Source organism: Aspergillus sydowii (assembly GCF_001890705.1).
Source record: "Aspergillus sydowii CBS 593.65 unplaced genomic scaffold ASPSYscaffold_17, whole genome shotgun sequence".
Classification (NCBI taxonomy): domain Eukaryota; kingdom Fungi; phylum Ascomycota; class Eurotiomycetes; order Eurotiales; family Aspergillaceae; genus Aspergillus; species Aspergillus sydowii.
In genome coordinates, this window is record NW_024467875.1 from 489,260 (window position 1) to 510,617 (window position 21,358).

Below are 21,358 nucleotides of genomic sequence, written 5' to 3' on the forward strand. Positions count from 1 at the left end.
TTGAGATACCAAGTGTTATTTGTGTTCTCTTGCCCCGTCTTCATGAAGCTGCAGTCCTAATCGCTGTTTCGCTAACCGCCTAGCCCGCCGTTCCTTAGAAGACAGACCTTGAGAACCCCAGGGCCGAGCTTCAAGCTCCTGGTAGTCTATCCACACAACCTGGCAGTTTGACATCTCAATTTCCAATAGTTCGATTACTATAATTTATTCTCCCTTCTTCCTCCCTTATCTGACTCCGACGCCGACTCAAACTCAGACGAGCTCCGGTCTTTTTCAACCCAACGAAACGCCTCCGCCTTGGCCTTTGTTTCGCGCTGCGACCAAACGTGATCCTTCACCAACCGACGCTGCTTAAGAACCTGAATAATCATATTTGCTTCCCCAAAGTCATTGATAGCAGCCATTTGCCTTGTCCCTCGATCATGCTTGGTTTCGACCCTCATGCACGCTGCGGAGAATCTCACGTTGTTTGATTGATTGCACGAGAGGTCCAAGATTAAATACATGATTCGAAGTGGATGAATCACACTGGTTCCACCTCCCATCAGTCATGATTTCTACAATGGTTCGCCCAGAGGATACTCTGAGGATGCCTCGTTCATATCGCGACCTGGAAGAGGAAGACACAAGCCGACATGTACCGGAACCAACAGCACCTTCATCGTCATCGTCATCGACATCGAATACCGAAGGGTCTATTAAAAGCGAGGATGAAGCTGCACTGGTGAACGCATCCGTTGGTGATACAGGCAGCAAACCGGCAAAATCGGCTGGTGGTCCACGAGCCCTTACTGCGGAGGAGACGATTCAACTTGCACGTCGGGCGGTAGACAATGGGATCCAGGAGACGAAACGCTCTTTGGCAGGAAGTGAGGCAGTGGGTGATGTCGTGAAGCCCAAGTTGACTATCGATTTGGGTCACTCGAATATCGATCGCATTCCGGAACCGGTTGTGGATGTCATCAAGGATGAAGTCGAACGGTGTGTAGCAATAAATATCCCCGTGAGACCCTCAGTTACATGGAACACAAAACTGACATTGTTTCAAGGCTCTCGTTGTGGAATAACCAACTGGTTCACATACCATATCGTTTTGCGGAGTGCTCCCATCTTCGGTATCTTAACATCAGAGCCAATAACTTCCGTGAATTCCCCAAAGGAGTATGTTTAGATTGCCCTTTCTGTTTGGTCTCTTTATGTTTCTGACTTTTATTTTAGGTGATCAAATTGCCGCTCCTTGAGATATTGGATTTAAGTCGCAACAAAATCAGCCAGCTACCGGAAGAAGTCAAGAAACTGACGTCCCTGCGGGTTCTGTCAGTGATGCAGAACAGTCTTAAAGATCTACCACTTGGTGTATCCGATATGAGCAAACTTCAGATTCTGAAAGTGGCAGGGAATCCACTGCGCTACCCGCTCCGGAAGGTGTTGGAAACTTCTGAGAGCGAAATTACATCGTCGGCGGTGTCCGATAATGAGAAGGAGGTTGCCTTGACAGCTGAACTGAAAAGATTCCTTAAGACACGGCAACCTGCTACCCCCCAAGACTTTGAAAGGAATAATGAAAGGTATGTCTGTTCAATACAACACTCGTAGAGCCGATTTAACACTGATTCTTATCTGTCCAGTGATGGAATATTGGATACACCGAAGCCCGTCAAACGGGGAGTGAGTAGTCGCTTCCCAGTCATCCCCAGCACAGGCGATAGTGCGTCTGATCCCAAATCGCCTTCATTATCTCGACCACCTCCTATTCCACTCAGGTCCCATTATCGCATTGCATCCGGACATTCTGGTGCCCTGCATAGTGGCCTCCAGAGACCAGGCCCCATCCCTGGAGCCAACGAGCGCAATCGAAGCAACAGCGAGGGCATTATACAAGCCTCCTTTGCAACACGGTCTAAGCGTATGGGGGTCATTAGCCGGAAAAATACCGACCTGGGTACGTTAAATGAAATGCGACCATACCGCAACAGCCATCTCCGTGGCCTCAGCTATGGGTCTACTCTCCGGACAAGGCCATCTATCAGCAACTCCTCCAGTCCTAGTAGCCCTAGGGAGCGCAGACGGCCTAGAGACGGATTCGTGAATCGGATGTCGAGTTTACCGGAGCATAAGGGCGAATGGGAAACAGGAGACCCTATTATCAAATGTGCCAAGGGGATACTCTTCGCCCTCTTCCAAGTCCAGTCACATGTGTACGCTCTGATTAATGTCATCAAGCGAGACGATGACCGACGGAACAGCCTTGAAATTGTTTTCTACAATGCCTCTACGCATGTGGACAGGCTCAACGAAGCGCTTGAAAACGCAGAAGGTTCACAATCCCACGATGCGGAGCCAGTACGGCTGACCTATGAGGCCGTGAAGAGGGAATGTGAGACATGCATCATGGCATACTCTCACGTAGGGACACAACTGCGCAACAGCCTAGACAGGATTGTTGCCCACGGTGACTCTCGCTACATTCGCTCCCTGATGCTTATGATATTTGGTAGCGTCGTGGAGCTCCGCAACGCTTGCGCGGGTCTAGACGTTCCTGTTGGAACGCATACGCAATCTACAGGGAAACCTGCAGTGCCTGAAATTAACAAAGAGTTTGCGGAGTCTGACAGGTTCCCTGGTCCAACTGTCACTCCAACCCGAGGAAGGGAGCCGTCATTCTCCAGTCGTCGGCTCCGAAGTGATACGACAATTCTTCATCCTCAGATCAACACGAATGGCCCCCTCCCCTCATCGGCCACTTATCAATCCGCCGTTAGCTCTCCAGGGTTCGCCTCGACCCCGTTCAGCTACGGCGCGAGGAGCCGCTCAAGCAGTAGGTCGAATCATATCAACACCTCTGTTCCCTCGTCTCTTGCCACACCTCGGTCAGGCGAATCGTTTCCTCCAATGCCCACCTCAGTGGTTCCTAGAATAAACCCTTTGACCGGACTAGATGAGATAGAGGAGGAACGGATATTTGAAAAGATCTTCTACCAGCTTACAGCTGCCTACACCGCTGCCCTTCAAGCACTACCTCATGCCCGCCGCCACTTTACGCGAAATCTCGAGGTTGCAGAACAAAGCCAAGAGTACGAAGATATCCGGATGCTGTGGAACAATCTCATTCGTCGCTGCCGTGTGTGTCTGGAGGTATCTGAAGCCCTCGGGCTTCGCCTTTCCAATATGAAAATAAAGGAGCCAGGCGGTGGGATTCGCAACCAACGAGAATTTTGGCAGCTGTGCAAAACCTTCATGCACTCTTTTGTTGAATTAGTGACCGACATGCGCGAAGTGCGCAGCATGCACCTACTCCCACCCGAGGTGATCGTCATCCTTCGACCAGTTCAAAAGGCAAGCAGAGAAGCGGGACGGCTGATCGAGGCTTCGCCATGGTCATATCTTGCAGACATGGCTCCTGGGAATGGTCCGCCGGCCATATATGGGCCACCACTGCCCTCCCAAAACCCGCACCATCAAAACCCGCATCATCCTCAGCTCAACACAAGCTTATCACCTTCCATTGCCCTCCCCGCAACACCCCTGAGCGCTGCTCTTGGGCCAGCCGCGCAGGCAACCGTACCTTCGACCCCAGCAAGTGCGTACAGCGACAAATTTTTCGAAGGAGACGTGTTCCAACGGGCCGACTCCTTGCTTTCAATGCCAAACCAGGCTCCATTTTTCACTCGAAGATAACGTGTAACGGCAACGGCAACCCCACGCTCTTAACCGTTACACAGACTCCCGATGTGATCCTCCTCGCATGGCTTCCACTAATCATGGTTCCTCCTAGTCGCAAAAATTGGCGTCACCACCAAAAATTCCCCGTACTCTGGCCCGCCGATATACCCATCGGAAATAGGGTTACCACTGGACCTTCGGCGGGACCGAAGACCGGACCCTCTTTCAGAATTCCATCTATCGAGCCACCGGACTCGGAAACCTGCATTTGCATCCTTCCTGAACAGATTTTGTGCAGACGCACGGTCCTTTTGATTTCCGGCCAAATCCGCAGGAAGAGGAATCCCTCGTTCCTTCCCTGTGAAAGTGATTTGTCTTGAGCCTGGCTAGATTGTGATTTCATCCCACTTCTTTTTCCCTTTTCACGAGTTTGTGCAAAGATGTATGTACACCTAACCAACTACTAGTTGCGTGACTCTTCCCCTCCGTTCTCCAATCCATTAATCGCTTTCTACCTTCTCGTTGTTTGACACGGTCAAGGATGGAATGCAAAAGAAATGTCGAGGTCGGCGTAAAAGGTGTTGATTTAAGTATTTAGATATCTATTGGTGTCTTCGAGGTTTTTTTTTTTTATTTTTTTATTTTTTTTTTTATTTTTTTTATTTTTTGTTATTTTCGCGAAACTACCCAATTAGTTTCTTTTGGCATAGCGTGTTCGTGTTTACGACTACTCCTATTACTACTCCTATGTACTCTGATATGATGATTTATGAGATCAAAAAACCAAAACAAACAGATACGTCTATGTGATTTCTCGAGTAGTTCCTGTGTAATGTGGCCTGCGACAAGGAAGTCCAACCTAATAGGTGTTCTTGGATCATCTCTCCCCGGCCGTGTCTGAAATCCCTCCAATGAGGCTAAGTACTCAATTGGGTTTCAAAGACAGAACTATCCGTGGACGTGAGCTGTAAGCTGCAGGCTGCAGGCTGCAGCGCCTAGAAGGGAAAAGAAAGAAGAGTGATGGGAGTGTACAAAAGTACATCAATAAAGCAACCCTTCCCCACCCGCACTCCCCCCCAGAAAAAAGAAAAGTCCAACCTGTGCTCCGCTTCTCAATTCTCACTTGCAACGACCACATCTCGCACATAAGCAAACATCTCACGTGGCTTACTGAGGAAAACACTGTGTCCCGCGCCCCTAAACCTGTGGTACGTTACACCGCGCTCTGAAATCCATTTTCCGGCTTCGTGGATAGCACATATCCCCGGATTGTTGTTGTTGTTGTTGTTGTTGTTGCTGTTGTCGCTGCTGCTCCCACTACTGCGGGAATCGGAGTCATGAGGAGCCGCATTATCTTGGTAGAACGGGCGGGTAATCGGCGACGAGAAGCCCTGGGCTCCGTGCCAGGTCATGTTTTGCAGGACAAGCTCCGCGCCGAAGTGGTTGAGTAATATGTCGTACTCACCCCAGTAAAGGTGCAGGGAGATGTTGTGTGATGTGATGAGAGTTGGGAGGACGGAGTACACGGGGGCTTGTGGAGTTTGGCCGTTGAGTAAGAAAGTAGAGAGGACGTCGGGATTGCAGGATAGAAATGGAGAAGGTGTTTGGCGCTGGGTGTCATCGGGACTGTCTTCGGTTACTGATGGTGAAGTTGAGGCTGACGGAAGCACATTCAGTGCGATCTGAACGTCAGGACGACTGAAGTATGAGGCAACTAAGTTAAACGAGTTGACTGTGCTACAATCGTGACTTATGTCATACCGGTCGAAGCATGGTGAGAAGATTGTAGACAGGTAGTCCGTTGCAGCAGTGGAAGTAGCACACGGCCCGTAGCAGGAGGAATAAATTGACGACCGAACTTCTTCCGCTGTTGTTGGGTTGGTGGCGCAGCTTCCGGCGTATATGTCTCCCAAGTCCCGACCCATGCGTTGCTGGCGTCTTCGCTTGGTGTTCAGACCTTCTGGATTTCCAGGTATGTATATCTTACTTTCCGGGGGGTATTGGGCTGCTTGTTCCAAGAGATCATCAAAGCCGCAGGTTGCATCTGCTTCTTTGAAAACAGCCAGGGCATCATCCGGAATCTGGAGAAGTGACTGTTGCGATTCCAAATATGTCCCTATTGTAGCAGTGGCCATAGCAGCCCCATTACCAATGGAACCATCGCCTATGGTCATTGAACGGAGTCTGATTGGGAACGAGTCCTTATTGTTGACAATGGCAGTTGCAAAGTGCGGAATGTATATGCCGGCCCATGACTCGCCCATCAAATGCACCTGCTTTGGCAGGAGATGAGGAAAGTGGGCAAAGAACGACTGTAGCCAGCTATAGAAGTGCGCGGTCACAACATCATCGTTGACAGCCGGGTAAGGCTGACTTGCAGTTGAATAGCCGGTTCCAACGGGTTGGTCAACATAAAGGACATGGCCGAATTTAGTCCAGGAATATGGATTCGCGACAACGCGAGTTGAGTTACCATCAAAAGAAATTGGACCGTTTCCAGTGGTCAGTCCGATTAAAGACGAGCAGCCAGGGCCGCCGTTGAGCCAAACTGTCCAAATTTCTATTAGCACATATCAGGGACCTGTACGACGAATACAAAACCGACTAATTAGATTGTCATCATTTATAGCATCTTCCGCTTCGAAGAGCCAGAAGAACAGGGCGTTGCCTGGTTTAGCACCAGGAACAGGCAGTCGTCCGGCCCAGCTGGGAGGCAAAGGAGGTCCTCCTGGTAGCGAGCCGACTTTGAATTGAGAGACATCTGGGCCTGCAAATGTTGGGCTGGCAAGTAAAAGCGACACTGCAGTCAAAGCAATATACAGAAAGGAAAACATAGAGTCGATGTGAAAATACGGACTAAAGTAGGTCAATGAAATACAAAGGCAAAAGCACAGCGTCCCGGGCCATTTTATATGAAGTTGTCAGATGCATGATATTCGGAGAAAGGTAAAAGAAGGCTAGTGCGTATGATTTGCCATGTGCGGTGGAAGTGATCCAGAAGCCTGTTAAAATGAGATTGTTCCATTTCCAGGCCTCAATAAGCTATAGACTCTATTGAGGCCGGAAGAGGGTAGAATGGAGCCGCTCCATTGTGGACAAAGGGCTTCTCCTCAGGCCATTCACAAGGGGTCTAGATAAACGGAGGCGCGGTTTTGGTGCCAGTAGTAGAGTTTCTAATTGGGACAAATAACTATTCTGCCTTCCCAGTTGAAACCTGCTGGTCAGTTGTTGACGATAGGCGTCGTTCAGTCTGTCCCGGTGTCTTTGGGCTGTCAGTACATTGATGGCTGGACTCTTTTAGCGGTAGCCCAGAGCGCTGTCCTACGGAACACAGAGAAGAGAGGGAATGTCTCAAGGCGCCAAGCGTCATACATCCTGGATGAATTTAAAAGAACTTCGGAGAGTTAAGAACGAACACACGAAGAGATACATGGGCTTATTCTCTTGGTGTCACATGACTATGGGGCTTACTGCTTACAGTCCCGTGACGCTTCGTATCGTTTTGTTGGTCTCTCGGGTCTCTCGTTTCTTCGCTTCACCCTCCTTCGCATTCTGCTTCAAACAGTCACTGCAAGCTCCAGTCTGGTGAACAATAGCCAACTATCATCAGCGCCTTGTCACACGTTGATAAAACCATGCGGCGATGAAGCAGTTGATGGCCCAAGTGCGCCTCAAGTTTTGTCTATCGAGATAGGTTCTTGCCTATACTCCTTATTCACGTTTCTCCAAGCCCTAACGAGGGCACCAATAATTCAATCCCGGGGACGAGGAACAGCATTCGCATCACCGATGCTTTGCCGGTTTTTGACAAAAGGGGCGGGAGACCAAAAATAAAAAGGATTTGAAACAAATGACACCGCTGTTTCGCGGGCAGTCCCAGACGTAAACAACATGGTTTCCAATTGAATCACCATTCGTCTCGACTCGGTATGAGAATGAGGCGGCCTACCATGCGGCCTGTGAAGATTTTTAGTCGAGCTGGAAATAAAGTGAGGCGTTAGACGGCCATCGTTTGCCACTCCTTATTCGCGTATGGTCTTGGAGGACCCAACCACATGATTCTCAAGACTTTTACACAGTCCCCGAATGACCTCGCGAGTCGCCATCGACCCGTTGACAGCGGCTGAGAGGCTTGAAGGAATAATTGTTCGATCTCGTTGGTCAAGTTGTACTTGGCTGCGCGGCCTGTGGCCACCTCCGGGCGTTGCCTCTGCCGACACTGACAGTCTCCATGGCTATGCTACCGAATCGCCACGAAACGGTGACTTTCGAGCTGATAGCAGGATTGCAATTTGCAATTATTGGGTGCTTCCATCGCCACGCAACATTATTGAGCCACAATTTAGCTCTCAGGAACCGGTAAATCTGTTCAGAAACGGCGTGTAACGATACATCACACCAAGGTGAAGGAACCCGCAGTCGCCCGCGATCATCGATTGTTGGACCGAAATGTCGGTGACAGGAACTGGGACTCCGCTGGAGCTAAAACTATAGATTAACAACTCAATTGCTCGGGGATCCGCGATAACCCAAAAAAACCACGACCTGGGACGGAACTGGGGCACAGTAGGCAGACGGGAACAGTAAGGAAGGCAGCAAATTGAGGGCAGAAACGGAATGCTTGTAATGCGTCGAATTGTAGTCGATTTTGAAACGGCCAGAAGGCAGGAAGCCGGTCGGCATCTTCCGAGTGGAATTGGAGAAGCCGAGACCCTCAGGCAACAGATGAATGCGTCGAGATCGAGCCTCTGCTGGTGGTAAGTGGTAACCTGGTAATTGGTAGGGCGACAAAGTACACCGGAGCGTTGGGAATGAGGCCAATCCGCCAGGAATGCTGTGACTGCAACTGCAACTGCAACTGCAATTGCTTGCTTTTGAGTTGTCCTTCCAGGGAAAAAGCAACAAGCGCGGATCCCTTGGATCCCTAGGGATGCATTTTCTCCAATTGGCCTGCACCGGCGCGGTAAACTGCATCTCGCCATCTTGCTGCTATGGGCAATCGCCCCGTGATGGATGGACAGCCTCTCTTCTGATGGAGTCGACTGTCGCATACTCCAGGACGTGTTAGTAGTAGGCTCGTCGACTCGTCGAGCTGTTTCAAGAATCCGCCCAGTTCGTCTCCATTCAAATCTCCATCGCCCATCACACCTCCTGTGCCGTTTTCGGATACTAGCATGAGTTTGTGTCCAGCACACGCCTTGGCCTCCCTTTGCTGCCATCGCCCCGGAAGAAGGTTGTCAATGCTCAATGCTCTCCAGGGATGGCCATGGTTGATTTGGCTTTGGATGCCCTCTCCACTTTAACTCAAGGCGGCCACACACTCTTTGTTTCCTGTTTCCTGTTTCCTGTTTCTCTCAAGAAGCTCCATCTCTGCATGCAATCAAGCCTCACCTCCCCTGGGCTCGCAGCTGGAGCTCGACCACCTCCATCTCCTTTAAGATTTTTTTTAGCAACTTTCCCTCCCCAGCCTGCCGTTCGCTTTGTCCGTATTCTTTTTAGCCTTTCCGCATTCCAATTGCTGTTCTCATCTTCCTAATCATAATCGCTCCTTGTCTGATCCCAGTAATAATAGTAACCAGCCCCTTCTTTGTCTCTATACCTCACCCACTGTTACCAGGCCTGCCTAATATTGTTGGTTTCTCCGGTTTCATGTCGAGGCCAGAGTAGTATGCCTTTCTTTGCCTCTTTATTGGCTATATCAGTTCGCCTCCATCCCGGTTGCTTCCCTGTCCTCTGACTGATCTCCTGCTGCGTCAAAGGGTTAAGCTGCCAGTGCCACTCGCCACTAAGTCCGAGTATACTTCTGCAAAGAGCAAACAAAGGCTCTTTGCATTGCACGGGCGTTAGCTGCATCTTCCCATTTTCTTTTATTTCTCAGTCCGTCCTCCCTGCCAGCTAGCTTCTGCCCTCCCAAGACCTTTTTTGAGCAGCTGGCCTGGGCTTCCCGCGCGATTACTTTTTTTTCCTTCTCGCTTTCTGCATCTGGGTGACTCTCTTTCTGCGAAAGAAGACCGGCCAACAATTGTGCAGAGACCAGCAACTGAGCAACAGATCAAGAGGCAGTCTACATACGGCAGGAATATTTCCCACTATTGATCTATTATTCCGGCACATAATCATTCTAGTTGCCCCTTCTGGGACCCGTGATTGGCGATCGACCATTCCTATCTGCAGGTAAAGTTCACTATTTTCTCCCTAACTGCGCTTGTTTCTACCCCTCGATCCCTGGCAAGGAGGTCGGACTGACAAAGGGCTTCTGCAAAGGCATCTCATCATCCTCTTCGGTTGATCGACCCGACAACGGGCTGGGTATCGCTAACAGCGCCTTGCGTGACGACTTGCTCGTGACCCTGACAACCTGAGCGTACTACAACCATTCCCGGTATTAATTCTCCTTTCTTTTTAGTCTCTCCGGCAATCCTCCGCAGACCTATCCTCCACCGCCATTCTCGGTCTTCGTGAGTCAGGTGCGAATGGAAGATGGACCTTCAAAGGACAAAGGAAGCCCGCCGGGATGCACCGGCCACACAAGAGGAAGGCACAGAGTTGCCCTTGAGCACATACAATGGAAACGGCCACTCCCAAGTTTCGCCCAAGAACGATTCTCTAGGCCGCAACCGGGACACAAGGAAAGCGAAAGATTCCACAAATGGAGCCCGTCGACCACAGAAGAGTGAATTTTATACACAGAATGCTCACCAACCGTCACCGGCGCTGCCGCCAAACCCGCCCAAAGCTGCGCAGAGCGGACTCTCACCCTCATCGAAGACAATTAGTATTCCGTCAGCCTTGGGCCTTGGTCTTAGAGAGACGAAGCTATTGATAACAACAAACAAACACCCTCCGGTCACCAAGGGCACGTTGAGCGAGCTCGACCTACCGTGCATCATGGCCAATATCAACCTCCGCATGGATGCGAACTTCGAACGCGATCTTCATTTCAAACCTGATCTCGATGGCGAGAAGGGCAGGAGGAAACGGAGGGATGCTGCCGACTATTGGGATGCAATGGCAGCTGAAATCAGTGTCTACGCATACTATGCACCATGCGGGATCGAAAATAATTTTGAACGGTGTTTTGATGGTGAGGGATCGAGATTCGAACCCCGACTCCCGGCCATGTTCGAAACCCTGCAGGACGTCCTCAAAACCCTGGTTCCAGAACGCGACCATCCGAATATCATGCAGAATCTAGAAGTGACTCTCCTAATGCAGCAGATTCAAAAAGGGGTCCTGGATATGGTAGGAATAGCGAAATGGCTTGCAGCGTTGCTCAAGACTCACTGTGCCCCCATGCGCGATGAATGGGCAGATAGAATGGTGAGGCACATCTCCTCCGGCTCGCAGACGCAAAATGCGAGAGAAATTGCCCTTGGTCTTCAGACTTTGTTTGCCATTTTGGAGGCGATGAAGTTGGACGTCGCCAACCATCAAATCCGCGCATTCCGTGTTCTTTTGGTCGAAGATACTATACCTTTCCTCCAGGAATATTTCAAAGGCAAAATTGAAAGGGAAGAGTTCCAGGTAGCATCCTCCCGATTATGGTACCAGGGTATCCGGGAACGCGAGCTGCGCACAATGGAGGGCCCGACGCAAACCGACGGTTTTTGGCCGCTCTCGCTTCTCTTTCAAGGACTCAGCGAATTTCTGCTAGATTTCCACAACCCCGTCGCATTCCCAGAAACCTTCACTTTCGACGAGGAACGGCTATGGCACCTGCGAATTAGACTACAGAACGCCATCAACCTCGAAATCTGCTGGGATATCTTCAAGTCCTATATCCATTCTCAGAGACGATACCTTTCCGCTCCCACACAGACCTGCGCCACCTTCCGGTCTCGCATCGGGACTTTGATGGAAGAAAATGAAGACTGCATCCGCGGTTCTTCCCGGTGGTTGAAAAATGTGCGGTGTATCGCCTTGGAAATCGCGCGTTTTGCCTGCTGTGGCGATGCTACAGTACCGGACGATGTCATCCGTCCGATCGAGGCTTCAGTGGAATGGCATTTGTCCAATGAACAGGGTCTTTTCCAAAAGCTTCAGGACTCTCTCCGGGCAAAACTATTGGAAACAACTCTCGCGACGGCCAAGCGATACCTCAACATGTCACCACTTGCCATATGTGAGGCGCAGCGGAACCCTTCTTATATCCCCTCTGATCAGTATAATGTGGAGCGAATCTCGACGCGACTAGCACATATTGGCGTACTCCACTGGAGAGTCTGGGCGCCTTTACTCTACGTTCGTGAAAGCGTTTCACCAACCGATGAGTCCATCTTTCCGTCCGAAAGTGAAGTGACTTATGACCGGCTCCCATTTTAACTTATCAAGCTGCCACCATGACCGTTAGAGGGCATAAGCATTTCTACAACCCCCTTTTTATTAAAAAAAAATTCCGCCTTATTGTTGCAGTTTAGCGTTTTGCATGACAATTCCCAGGTCTGGCGTCTGGACATATTTCTAAGTTGGTGGGGTTTTTTCCGGCACCTTGTTATGTTGGAATAGAATCATTCTTCGAGTCATAATATACATTTACGATAATAATAATTTTTATCTTTTAAGTTTGAAATTGTCCTTCTCCAGCGAAAATTCTTGGAGCTTTTCAATTGCTTCCATACATCTAATTTACGTAATCACCCCAAGCCCTTTGTAACTAACGAGTGACCAATGAAACAAACCCTGGGACATCAACAACACCCCAGCGCCATTTGAAGCTGATAACGAACATAAAACTTCGCCCCCTTATATCCGCCTGGATTACAATAAAAAAAAAGAGAAAAATTAAATTAAATTAAACTGCCGAGGAGAAGCAAATGCGTCTAAACCCCTGCCTCCTCAACCCCAAATCCAGGTTACCCACCACCACAGCCACCCGGTCTTCTCCACCACCCCCATCGTCATCATTCTCATGGCTCCAAGCCCTCAAAACGAAAGAATTGCAACACATAGCCCAGAAAACGGGTTTGCCTTCGTCTGGGACTAAGCATGTTCTCCTGGGTGCATTGCAAAATGGCTTGGCGCGGCACCAGCGGGATCATGGATTCGTTCAAATCCCCAATGAGAAGAGGGGTGGGCTGGGTAATGGACTGAGGATTTTAAGCATTGATATGGGGATCCGGAACCTGGCATTTGCAGTCTTGGGGGTGAGTGGAGGGATTGGGCATGGACCTGGGCCTGGATCTGGGGATGGGATGGCCCAATCTTTTCTTGATAAAGGAAAGGAAAAGGAGGCGAACACCGATGGAAGGTTGGAACTCAGCTTAGATACGTGGCGGCGGGTATCACTTCCTCTAGACCGCGGATTCTCTGTCGAAGAGTTTGGAAGGTATCTTGACAGCGCTGCGTCCGCCTCCGCTTCTGTGTCTGGATCAGATTCTTCTAGCGACAACCTGAACCTTGACACTCCCAGGCCAATTGGCAAGAGCCAGGAGGAGAAACCTCAACCCCAATCGGAAGATAAAGCACAGGCACAAACACAAGAAAAGGCAAAGGAAAAAGTAAAGGAATCTTTCTCCCTCCCAGTCTACGCTACGCACGCACACAGCATCGTCACCACCCTCCTAGACCGGTACAACCCAACACACATCCTGATCGAGCGCCAGCGGTTCCGGTCTGGGGGTGGTGCAGCGGTGCAGGAGTGGAGTCTGCGAGTCGGGGTTTTCGAGGGGATGCTCTGGGCTGTGTTGCATTCTTTGCAGCAGCAAAAAGCTGCAGCATGTGGTGGCCATGGTGCAGTGGGGTTGAGTCCGAAGGTTATTGCGATTGAGCCGAGCAGGGTTGGAAGGTTTTGGATGCCTCCTTCATCATTAACATCATCTTCATCTTCATCATCATCATCATCATCATCATCTGGCTCCGATGGGAAGAAAATGAATGGCAAGAAAAGCACCAGCCGGGAAGGCAAAAAAGTCAAGGTCGACCTCGTTGGCTCCTGGCTTGAGAATAGTGTTTTCTCAATCCATGACGGTAGCGGAGTTCAAGGGTGGGCGGACGGGTATATGGCAAGGTGGAAAAGAAGTACTGGGTCGAAATCAAAATCAAAATCAACCGCATCGGGTCCAGATGCATTGGAGATTGGCAAATTGGATGATCTGGCTGATTGTCTTGTGCAGGGGGTGACTTGGTTAGAGTGGGAGAGGATGAAGAGTAGGGTTGTTGAAAATGGGCTAACGGGCGTTGACGTTCCTCCATGAAGGTAGCTAGGTGCTAAGCCTTGCTGTACCTGTTTAAATATTGCGGCGGGCCTGTACTTTTTTATTCTTATCCTTATTTATTATTTATTATTTGTCTCGAGTTGCATTATTGTGATACCTCTAAATTTTGCGTTGATCATAGTTGTGGATTTGGCTGGGCGTATACATAGCTGCTCTATTGTACATATAATATACAAATAACGAAGCCCGTCTAACCAGGGCAGACGCAATTCTGTAGTTGGATTTTAAGTAGACTTAGAATTTACATATAATAAACTAGGGTGTATGTTGTTAAGAGACAATTTGACGGTCGTCAAGCATGATTGATGGCTTTTAACATACATACAAAACAAAGAAGACACAAAAAAAAAGAAAGGGACAAAAGTGTAGAATCCGTTAGATCCTATAACTGAGAAGAAGATAATCGCGGAAAACGATAACTTGCGTCACAGTAGAAGAAACGAAGGCCATAAAGGGCAAGAACTCTAGATAATGTTTGTGTATGATTTGGTTTCATCAGGATGTGATACACCTGGTTCCGTGCATTCGCTGAATGTTTAGTTCAGAACGACCATCCCTACATCCTGGACCTTCCGACTTGCTTAGAGGTTGCGGCGGCGCCAATTAAAAGGGGACGGGTGACGGCTACTGGTCACAAAGCCGCTCGAGCTGGGGATGGGTGTCCAGGATGGGGAAGGAGTAGGGGAAGGAGTAGGGGAGGGAGTAGCAGAAGGCGTGGACGAAGGCCCGGCAATGATGGGGATTGACTGAGTCGTCTGCTCAGGACCTGAAGAGACGTGCTGCTCGGTGTCGGGAGAAGCGAAGGAATCAGTGGGAGATGATCCACCAGTCTACGCGTTGTTAATAGGCGGTTGATAGAGAGTAAGGGTCATAAAGGTCAACATACCACGGTGACGGTGAAGGACTCAGTTACAGTGACAGTTTCCTGGGGAGCGCAGTCTCCAGAACCGGAGCCGGAGCCGGAGCCGGAGCCAGAGCCAGAGCCAGAGCCTCCGGAGCCAAAGTGAGAGTCAGAGCCAGAGCCATCTCCAGCGCTCCCAGACTCAGTGGGGTGAAGAGAATAAGTAGTAGTGGTGGTGGAAGTCAGAGTTTCGTCAGCACCGGAGCCAGCACCAGAGCCACCATTTGCACCAGCAGTGGCATCAGCGTTGGCACCTTCAGTCTACAAATGACTATTAGCGATTGCTTCAAGGACTATGAAGGGTGATTACTTACTTCGTAGACGGTTTGGGTGCTAGTAGTTGTCTTGTGGATGGTGGTAGTAATAACGCTTGTTTTAGTACCCTGGGTCTCGGTGTAGATAACAGTGTTGACTTCCGAGTTAGGAGCGCCGGGCACAAAGAGGGTGCTAGTAACATCTGGGGGCTGGATGGTTGCGGTGACGACATGTGTCGAAAGACTCGCTGAGGATCCCGAGCCTACGGTTTCGGTGACAGTTATAACCTCCGTGTTAGGAGCACCTGTCACATATGCAGTGCTAGTAGCCGCTGGGCCCTGGAGGGTGGTCGTGACGAGAGTGGATGAGCTGCCCGTTCCGACGGGGTAGACGACGGTCACAACATCAGTGCTAGGAGATCCAGTAACCCAGCTAGTGCTGCTGGGGATGACAGGGATGCTACTGGAGCCCGGTGTAATGAGAGGGGTGCTGCTAGGCTTGGGAATAACAGAGCTGCTGGACGCAGGTGTGGCAGCTGCAGACGAAGAAATCACGGGGGTAGATGGAACCACAGGCGTAGATACGGATGGTATCACAGGCATCGACGATGATCCGGGACCAGATGGCTGCTCAGATCCAGGGTGGCCAGGAGTGGCAGGGACAGAGGACGATGGCGCAGGCACCGATGAAGATCCAGGTCCAGATGGCTGCTCAGATACAACAGGAGCAGGGGAAGTAGGGACAGATGACGATGACGCGGTTACCTCCGACGATTCGGGTCCAGATGGCTGCTCAGATCCAACGGGAGTAGCAGAGGAAGTAGGGACAGATGACGATGATGCGGGCACCTCCGATGACTCGGGTGCCGCAGAGGAGACAGGCACCGACACCGATGGGGTCTGGGATTCATCACAGTCCTCCTCGTCCTCCTCGTCACCAGGCGTGGGAGGCGCCGAGGATGATGCTACCACCGACGAAGACTCGGTTCCAGATGTTGCTGCGGTCGGGAAGACAGTCACAGTGCTGGCGGTAGACTCTTCACCACCATCACCGCCACCGGCAGTGAGGGCTCTGCGGTGCAGGTGGTTGTCGTGACGAGCATAACGGCCGTGGGCAGCCTCTCCAGTGGCAGCCAAGGCACCCAGAAGGGCAAGAGAGAGTTGGGGCGTAAAGCGCATTGCGAGTGTTGACAGTCGATGTCGTGTTGTAGTGAGTGTGGTGTATAGAGAGTGAAAGCGAAATCAATTCGCCAAAAGTAAGCAGGCTGAAAGAATGACTGGAAGGAATGAACGTGTGTCTCTGACACTGAAGAGGCAGAAAGCAAAAGAATGGACTCTACCAGAGAGAAGCGATGAGGATGGGGAGGAGGGAGAAGAAAAGAAGAAGAGGCGAGAGAGAAGAAGAATGGCGTTTGATTAAATCTGGAGACGAACTGATCTGAGACGGCCCCAACCTGTGGCCAGGCCCTGGTCTCACCCAGGCCACCTTCTTACATCTCCTCTTATTTGTTTCTATTAATGTCGTACTCTATAACAATCGGGTAATACGGTCATCCCAATGTGCGGACGTGATGGACGGAACGAGACGAGATTTGATTCGATCACTTATTGCTCGGTGCGAGATGATGCATGGTGTGTTCTGGCACCGGCTTGATCACTCTCGGATCCTGATACGTAGCGGACGTGGAAGTGAACAGAGCGTTGAGGAATCCTGCTGCTAATCTCCTGAGCCGACAGCAAGGTGGATGAGGTCGTTTCATCTCCTCGCTGCTCCACTCGGGCTTCATCTCGTCTCCTCGGACGCTTGTCAAGCGAGCCGGTTCCCAGAGGCTCAGCGCAGGTCTCTGAATTGTCCGAGTCTCGACATGATACCTACATCGCCAGCCAAGGATCGGCTGCACGTCCCAGGTTATTATTCCCATAGTGCCGATCATCATGACAACCCGAGACCGACCATCAACCGTCGTATATTATCGGAGTGGGCTGGGTGGAGCCAGCACATCGCTTGCAGTCGAGAGTCGAGACCTCGACCAGGCACGAGTGTGCAAAAACATCGCGGTGTTCCTGATTTGACCAAGGCTTGTCCAGCACTCGACATCAGACACCCTGGAGACTCCTGGCCTTGCATATAGTTGCTCGCAAGGTATGACATAGATGGGATGTATCTGGGCACTGTGGCCGTGCTGCCGGAGGCCATCGCGCCAGTGTTTCATCTTCTCTCTCACCCATGCGATGATATCAGCCACTTCATTTCGCAGAGGGGCCAATTGAAGTATGGAATCACCCCCATTTAATTCCAACATCTCCGTCTATCAGAAATTACAAGGAAGAAGAAAAGATCCTTGGGCGGTGATTGGTGAATCCGTGCCGGGAAGCCCGGGCTCATCGTACCATCGATCTGGATGTGTAGAGTCTAATCATCCGGCATGTCCAGGCCTCAGTCCAACTTGAGGGTCCGTTTCATATTCCCAGGCAGTGCAGGCGCCGCACATGCAGATGGAAACCTTGTCGCGGGGTTCACATCGTGAAACCTCTATGAGACAGTCGCCCATCCCCAAGGGTTCTGTGCCTGGATTTCATCATCGCGGCCGCCGTCCGCCGTCCGCCACAGTGGTTGAATGCCCCGCACGGCAGCGCTTCTCGGGAGGAGGCCTGCACCAAAAAGGCTGAAACAAAGACTCACCTTGCGACCCGCGACGAATCACTGCAACTTGGGCGACAATGGACCCCTCGAAGCTCCAGACGATAAGGCAACACTATAATTTAGCCCTGAAACGTTTTCTCGAGTCAACAAAGAATTTCGAGGTCATTACGACCGTTGCCCGCACTGAAGAACCCCGTCCGTCCTCCGCGGCCGACGGCGTCCTCTATGTTCTAGATTCGTCGTTCAACCCCCCAACTCTTGCACATCGTCATATTGCGTGTTCTGCTGTTTTAGAGAACTGGGGAACGCCTTCCCGCCTTCTCCTACTACTCGCAACCCAGAATGCGGATAAACCCTCCAAACCGGCCTCGTTTGAAGACCGGCTGATTATGATGCAACTTTGTGCTCAGGACCTCCTGGCCTTCCTTGAATCCAGGATACCCTCTGTGGACGCCGGGAAGCTTCCCGTGGTCGATATCGGAGTAACCAAGAAGCCATACTTCGTGGATAAAGCCGTCGAGATTGAAACTGCCGGAGTATATCCCCGATCTCTGGAACAAGTCCATCTCACCGGCTACGATACCTTGATCCGGATCTTTAATACTAAGTACTACCCACCGAACCACACTCTTGCTCCACTGGAGCCTTTTCTTTCCAAGCATCGGCTCAGGGTCACCGTACGCCCGGACAGTGAATGGGGTAGCAAAGCTGAACAGGAAGCCTATCTTATCAACCTAGCCCAAGGAGGCCGGGAAAGCGAGGGAGGTAAGCGGGAATGGGCAAAACAAATCCGTCTTGTTGAGGGGGACAAGGATGAAAAGCAATCCGTGAGTTCGACAAAGGCGCGAGAAGCTATCCAGTCGAACCCGTCGAACCCAAGTGATCTTGACTGGTTGGTACCGGAAAAGGTTCGATATTTTGTTCTCTCGGAAAAGCCGTACTCGGAGTAAAATTCGCTCTATTAGACATGGGAGCAGATCCAACCATAGTAATAGATGTCAATAAATACCCAGCGCAACACCATACCCATGCTCCAACAACCAGCCCACGTCTAGTATACATTTGTCCGTAGATAATACAGCCCGGCAGGCGAGCAAGCCCGCTCTGCACCGGCAATGCTTACTCGTCATCTTCCTCATCTTCCCTCTTGCCCATCGTATAAGCCAGCCCACCACCGACCATGTTAACTAAGCAGAGTCCCATCGTTGCGCCTCGGGTGATGCCGCGGGCACCCCATTTCTTCATGAATGGTTGCTTCCGCCGTCCGGCGAGCAAAAGGTAGAGACCCGACCAAGCCGCGCTGATACCCGCCCCGTCAGTTTTGAAGCCTTGCAGATTTGCGTAACTGGTGAAGAGAAGGACCGGCGGAAAGAACATCGGCACGGCCTGGAACGGGCGCATATATTGGGCTGTGATAAGGGTCGCAAGGAGCGTGGGCGGGAATGGGTTTTCTGGTTTATAACTGAGCGTCAGTTTGATACTTCGAGGAAGATAATGCAGGAATTGGGTTCAATTCGCAAGAATTAGGTTGTATATTGAAGTCAATGGGATGTTGCTCACCTCCCCATGCTCGGAACTTCTGCACGAAGGTCTGTTTGGTTGCTTCCACCGTTGAGTCTGTGCCGGTCATAATGTCGTTGTTTTTTCTTTGCTCCGATAGGAATGTTTTATGCACCGGGTAGTCGATTTTCGCGATCTTTTCGTATACTGACGTATGTGAAATAGAATTACTATAGAGTCGGGGAGCTTTGCTATGGATTCACCGCCCAGAGAACATCGGCGTCGGGGCGCGGGTCTTAGCGCAGAACCAAACGTCGCCCCAGTCTCACCACGTTTATCAATAATCGCCAGATCTCCGCCAACCCCAGCCCTCATAACCTGTCGTCCCTACGGCTGGTCGCTCGACTTACCATCGCTCGAATATTGACCGAAAATTTCATGAAATAGAAAGCACCGGGGTTTTCCTTTTTCTGATTTCCTCAACAGCCACCCCTCTTACGGGCAACACGCCACCAGATAGGCCAACCGCCGGAGGAAAAATACAAAAACAACCTTTGATCTTTTCACACCTTCCACGGGTGCTCGATAACCATGCCGTCGGCCACGGCATCTGGCGCTGACACTGGTGGCTCTGCGAAATCTCGTGACCACAACCAAGGCAATCAGGACCGCAAATATACACCAGAGCAGAAGGCGGCCGTGCTCCGGATACGAAAATGCAGTGCGACGGCGTTCTACGAGATCTTATCCGTGGAGAAGACAGCGACGGACGGCGAAATCAAGAAGGCATACCGGAAATTGAGTTTGGTGACGCATCCCGATAAGAACGGGTATGAGGGGGCGGACGAGGCTTTCAAAAGTGAGTCAATATGATGGATTATGGTAGACTTGTGGAATTTGTTGTCTGACAATGCTGTGGTGATTAGTGGTCTCTCGCGCTTTTCAGGTGCTGTCGGATTCCGACAAAAGGTCCAAGTATGATAAGTTTGGTGGCGATCCAGATAGCAGGTTCCAGCCGAGTGCTGGCCCTGCCGGTGCGTCGCCTTTCGGCGGCGGATTTGGTGGTGGTGGTTTCCCCCGAGGAGGTGCGGCGTTCGACGATGAGATATCTCCCGAAGAGCTGTTCAATAGGTTCTTTAACGGTGGTCTCGGTGGTGGGTTTGGTCCATTTGGTATGGTTGCCTTGCTGCATGTGGTATCTAAAGGACGGTTTGCTAACTGTGGTTTTTAGGTGGTCCGCAATTCGTTTTCAACATGGGAGGCGGCCCCGGATTTAGAGTTCATCAATTTGGGGGTGCTCGGCCGCGAAGACGGCCTCGCGATACAGATGCACAATCTGAGCCCACACCCTCTTTAAGTGCTACATTCCGACAGCTCTTGCCTCTTATCCTCCTCTTCGTCCTCCCGTTACTCTCTTCCCTCTTCTCTGGTGGTGCTACTTCCTCCACGCCGCAATATCGATTCGACCCCGTACCTCCTCATACTATGAAACGAACAACGCCAGACATCCAAATAGATTACTTCCTCAACCCGAAAGACGTCTCCGATTTCAGCTCTCGAGAGTTCCGTAACCTGGACAAGAAGGTGGAGGTAGACCATGTTAACAAGCTCAGATTTGAGTGCGACAGTGAAATTCACGCCCGCGATCGGATGATCCAGGACGCCCAGGGCTGGTTCTTCCCAGACGTAGAGAAGATGAAAGCGGCCAGAGCGATGGAGATGAAGAGATGTCAGCAATTCGAGAAACTTACGAAACTGAGGAGAAGGTACTAAATGTGAGACGATCTGCTCTCCTACACTGGTTTTATCCTACCCCTAGATGTAATTTTTTTTTTTTTCTCTGGTTCCCAAGCTGGATCATTACTATGCGCCTTGCGCTTTGTTAAGCTATCAGTGAGTGCAGATATTGGCGTTGCATGGATGAATGTGTCTAGATATTGAAAGCGAGACCCTCCTATACTACTACCTGAATAAATTTCATGATTGTGGACTTTATCTACTTCCAGTGTGTAAAATGTAGAGATCAAGATAGGTACTTATCGCGGAGGTTGTTGCGGCCATTCACTCCTCAGTTCTCGCTGACTTAGTAATAGTCCTTCACTGCGGCGAACCTCAGCGATCATGGCAGAATCTCAGCCTGACGACTTGCACCTCCTCGTCTATTCCCCGGCAGGCGTTTCGC

At 50.7% G+C, this 21,358-nt stretch overlaps 8 protein-coding genes across 8 annotated transcripts; 4 read left to right on the top strand and 4 right to left on the bottom strand.

The window, feature by feature from the left end:
- Nucleotides 1-550: 550 nt before the first annotated feature.
- Nucleotides 551-3,678, top strand: ASPSYDRAFT_62340 (putative cell morphogenesis protein Sog2; the record flags this gene model as incomplete). Its single annotated transcript, XM_040850109.1, has 4 exons — nt 551-981; nt 1,050-1,161; nt 1,219-1,568; nt 1,629-3,678. The coding sequence occupies 4 exons, from the start codon at nt 551-553 to the stop codon at nt 3,676-3,678; spliced, it is 2,943 nt and encodes a 980-aa protein (XP_040696983.1).
- A 633-nt stretch (nt 3,679-4,311) lies between these two features.
- On the bottom strand, nt 4,312-5,911 carry cp9 (putative serine carboxypeptidase). Its single transcript, XM_040848266.1, has one exon. It carries the CDS (start codon nt 5,835-5,837, stop codon nt 4,776-4,778), a length of 1,062 nt encoding a protein of 353 aa, XP_040696984.1. The 5' UTR covers nt 5,838-5,911; the 3' UTR covers nt 4,312-4,775.
- Nucleotides 5,912-6,051: 140 nt separating this feature from the next.
- Nucleotides 6,052-6,918, bottom strand: ASPSYDRAFT_51307 (uncharacterized protein). Its single transcript, XM_040848267.1, has one exon. It carries the CDS (start codon nt 6,495-6,497, stop codon nt 6,237-6,239), a length of 261 nt encoding a protein of 86 aa, XP_040696985.1. The 5' UTR covers nt 6,498-6,918; the 3' UTR covers nt 6,052-6,236.
- A 3,225-nt stretch (nt 6,919-10,143) lies between these two features.
- On the top strand, nt 10,144-13,856 carry ASPSYDRAFT_62342 (uncharacterized protein; the record flags this gene model as incomplete). The annotated part of the gene is made up of 2 exons (XM_040850110.1): nt 10,144-11,958; nt 12,618-13,856. The coding sequence occupies 2 exons, from the start codon at nt 10,144-10,146 to the stop codon at nt 13,854-13,856; spliced, it is 3,054 nt and encodes a 1,017-aa protein (XP_040696986.1).
- Nucleotides 13,857-14,458: 602 nt separating this feature from the next.
- Nucleotides 14,459-16,211, bottom strand: ASPSYDRAFT_95004 (uncharacterized protein; the record flags this gene model as incomplete). The annotated part of the gene is made up of 3 exons (XM_040853057.1): nt 14,459-14,707; nt 14,764-15,039; nt 15,093-16,211. The coding sequence occupies 3 exons, from the start codon at nt 16,209-16,211 to the stop codon at nt 14,459-14,461; spliced, it is 1,644 nt and encodes a 547-aa protein (XP_040696987.1).
- Nucleotides 16,212-17,753: 1,542 nt separating this feature from the next.
- On the top strand, nt 17,754-18,626 carry ASPSYDRAFT_95005 (nicotinate-nicotinamide nucleotide adenylyltransferase; the record flags this gene model as incomplete). The annotated part of the gene is made up of 1 exon (XM_040853058.1): nt 17,754-18,626. The coding sequence occupies one exon, from the start codon at nt 17,754-17,756 to the stop codon at nt 18,624-18,626; it is 873 nt and encodes a 290-aa protein (XP_040696988.1).
- A 169-nt stretch (nt 18,627-18,795) lies between these two features.
- Nucleotides 18,796-19,306, bottom strand: ASPSYDRAFT_95006 (uncharacterized protein; the record flags this gene model as incomplete). Its single annotated transcript, XM_040853059.1, has 2 exons — nt 18,796-19,127; nt 19,237-19,306. The coding sequence occupies 2 exons, from the start codon at nt 19,304-19,306 to the stop codon at nt 18,796-18,798; spliced, it is 402 nt and encodes a 133-aa protein (XP_040696989.1).
- Nucleotides 19,307-19,496: 190 nt separating this feature from the next.
- On the top strand, nt 19,497-21,171 carry ASPSYDRAFT_51313 (J domain-containing protein). Its single transcript, XM_040848268.1, has 3 exons — nt 19,497-20,035; nt 20,103-20,348; nt 20,408-21,171. The coding sequence occupies exons 1-3, from the start codon at nt 19,768-19,770 to the stop codon at nt 20,947-20,949; spliced, it is 1,056 nt and encodes a 351-aa protein (XP_040696990.1). The 5' UTR covers nt 19,497-19,767; the 3' UTR covers nt 20,950-21,171.
- Nucleotides 21,172-21,358: the final 187 nt, after the last annotated feature.

Excerpts from the sequence above, each read along its gene's own strand:
- cp9 (XM_040848266.1), bottom strand. The coding sequence starts at position 5,837 with ATGACCATAGGCGATGGTTCCATTGGTAATGGGGCTGCTATGGCCACT.
- ASPSYDRAFT_51307 (XM_040848267.1), bottom strand. The coding sequence starts at position 6,497 with ATGTTTTCCTTTCTGTATATTGCTTTGACTGCAGTGTCGCTTTTACTT.
- ASPSYDRAFT_51313 (XM_040848268.1), top strand. The coding sequence starts at position 19,768 with ATGCCGTCGGCCACGGCATCTGGCGCTGACACTGGTGGCTCTGCGAAA. Across the intron at positions 20,036-20,102 it reads GGCGGACGAGGCTTTCAAAA|TGGTCTCTCGCGCTTTTCAG; the intron begins GTGAGTCAATAT and ends TGTGGTGATTAG. Across the intron at positions 20,349-20,407 it reads TGGTGGGTTTGGTCCATTTG|GTGGTCCGCAATTCGTTTTC; the intron begins GTATGGTTGCCT and ends TGTGGTTTTTAG.